Source organism: Nestor notabilis, unplaced genomic scaffold (genome assembly GCF_000696875.1).
Source record: "Nestor notabilis isolate BGI_N333 unplaced genomic scaffold, ASM69687v1 scaffold19114, whole genome shotgun sequence".
NCBI classification, from domain to species: Eukaryota; Metazoa; Chordata; class Aves; order Psittaciformes; family Psittacidae; genus Nestor; species Nestor notabilis.
Genome location: NW_009926236.1, coordinates 5,425 through 7,896, shown reverse-complemented (window position 1 = coordinate 7,896; position 2,472 = coordinate 5,425). Strand labels below are relative to the sequence as shown.

At 57.7% G+C, this 2,472-nt stretch overlaps 1 protein-coding gene across 1 annotated transcript in view; it reads left to right on the top strand.

Annotated features, from left to right (window-relative positions):
• Nucleotides 1-2,472, top strand: part of TRIM8 (tripartite motif containing 8) — a gene marked incomplete at its 3' end in the record, with an annotated part of 26,669 nt that overhangs the window by 23,233 nt on the left and 964 nt on the right. The window contains exons 3-6 of the mRNA XM_010013439.1: nt 14-76; nt 921-1,154; nt 1,527-1,558; nt 2,131-2,246. Coding sequence (XP_010011741.1) covers nt 14-76; nt 921-1,154; nt 1,527-1,558; nt 2,131-2,246 — 445 coding nt within the window. The remainder of the gene's footprint in view (nt 1-13; nt 77-920; nt 1,155-1,526; nt 1,559-2,130; nt 2,247-2,472) is intronic.

The following is a 2,472-nucleotide window of genomic DNA, read 5'->3' as shown; positions in this document are numbered from 1 at the left end:
TGCCCGGCTGGAGGAGCGGGAGCAAGACATCGAAGAGCAGCTCTACAAGCTGGAATCGGACAAGCGGCTGGTCGAGGTAACTGGTGCTTCAGCCAGCCCCAGGGACTGTCACCCCATGGGGCGATGGGGACAGGCTCCAGAGACAGATGGGTCAGGTTGGCAGGGAGGAGGGTGGACATGAAGGGGATGAGCGGCTGGGCAGACCTGCTGTCCCCATTCCAGTTATGGAAGTTATCCTTTCGGGGGAAAAAAAAAGTGTGTGGGGCTGCCCTACAGCCTCGTGGAGCCTAGGGTGAGTTGGAAAGCAAGGAACAAGGCTGTCCTTACATATCAGGTGGCCCACCAGACTCTCAGCTCAGCACAGACTTCCTGGCTTCATCCCAGGCAGCAGGGGAGGGTCTGGAAGTGGGAAATCCCTGAATAAATCACTGAAATACCCAGGAGGTGGAAGAGATGCAAGTGAGTGTTTTGCTGGGACATGCATAAAACAAGATCAGCTTGCAGTCCTTAAAGCCCCATGGCCTCCTAGAGAATGGAGGGAAGGGCTCTGGTTCATGATGTCCCCAGCCTGGGCTAGGGATGGGGATGGGAAGGAGGATAAAGATGGGGGTGGACGGGAGTTTCCAAGGTGGTGTGGCAGGTTGTTGCTTGGAGTTAGCTCCATGGAGGTGATCCCCACCTAGACCCCAGGAGGTAGGTCCAGGAGATCTACTGGATCAACCAGACCTCCACAGCGTCTGGCACATAGGAGTCCCATGTGGCAGCTGATGGCAGGGTTTGGTCTCTGTGGGTACTGCAGGAGAGCAGAGCTATGGTGCAGCTTTCAGGTCGTGCTCACCCCTGCTGGGGAAAGGACCCCAGTGTCCTGGGATATCATGGTTGGAAGGCACAGCAGGTCTGACCCTGCTCCTCTCCCCCAGGAAAAGGTGAGCCAGCTGAAGGACGAGGTGCGCCTGCAGTATGAGAAGATGCACCAGATCTTGGATGAGGACTTGCGGAAGACCATGGAGATCCTGGACAAGGCCCAGGCCAAGTTCTGCAACGAGAACGCGGCCCAGGTCCTCCATCTCAACGAGCGCATGCAGGAGGCCAAGAAGCTCCTCAGCTCTGTCCAGGTGATGTTCGACAAAACTGAGGACATCAACTTCATGAAGGTAAGACAAGATGCCCGGGATGAGGGTGGGATGGGGGCCGTGGGGAGGTCTGGTTGTGCAGGGAGCATCGGGGAGGTGTGGGGCATGGTGGGGAGGGGAATGGGGACACTGACAGGGCTAGCTGGTGCCTTCAGATGGCTCAGCAGTGGGAGAAGGCAAGGAGGAGTGGGGCAGGCTCAGCACCAGCCTTGAATGAGGAGGTGCCACAGCTGGAGATGGAGCTGGGACAGCCTGTGCTGGGGGAGAGGAGGCTTAGCACCCCTGGGCAGCCTGTTCCCTCCTGGGGAGCTACAGAAGGTGACACCAAAAGGGGAGGTGGCTGCAACAGCAGGGATGGACCGTACTGACCAGATCTTTTCCTTCCCTTCCTAGAACACCAAGTCTGTGAAAATCTTAATGGACAGGTAAGTCTGCTGGGGAGAGAGGGCACGTTTGTGTTTGCAGGGTGGCAACAGCACAATACCCAGAAGAGGACCAGGGCCAGAGATGCTACATGGCCTGGGAGAGGCGTGTTTCGTGCCTCGCTTTCCCTCTCTGTCTGGGAGGATGAAAAAATCCCCTCCTGCAGCCATTGCATCAAGTCTTCCCCTTGGACCAGGGAAACACAGGGTTGTGCTTATGGAAAAGCAAATCTGGGACCCAGCATCCCATCCAGAGTGGGAGCAGATGGGTTGGGTCACAGGGCTCAGTCAGCTCTGCCGGAGCAAAGGCAGGGCAGGGGTTAAATCCAGCGCTAGCGGAGGCAAGGGGAGCTGGGGTGGCCGTGGTGGAACTTGGGCTGCGGGAGGTGAGTCCTGGCAAAGCTGCACAGGGAAGGTCCTGCCCATCAGAGAGAGCCAGCTCCCTGCTGCCCTCCACACTGCTGCCCTAGGGAAGGGGATTGGCCATGGAGGCATGTGGGAAAGGATCCATCTGATCCTCCCCTGAGTGTACCTTGTCCCTCACGTCTCTTCTCTCTGCCCATGGTCCCCAACAGGACCCAGAACTGTACAGGTGGCAGCCTGCCCCCACCCAAAATCGGCCACCTCAACTCCAAGCTCTTCCTGAACGAGATCGCCAAGAAGGAAAAGCAGCTCAGGAAGTTGCTGGAAGGTGGGTGAAGCCTGAAGGGTGCCAGGGAGAAGCATGGGACCTCACTGCCTCCTTTATCCATAGCTGGGTGTCTTGTGGATCCCCATACAATAAGGTGGGAAGAGCTGTTGGGATGCAAAGACCTGTGGGAGATGCCATGAAGCCAGCTCCTGGCTCTCTCGAGGACATTTCCCTTGGCTTGTGAAGCAGCTGTGTGTCGCAGGGGTGACAGAGCAGAGGGTCTGGC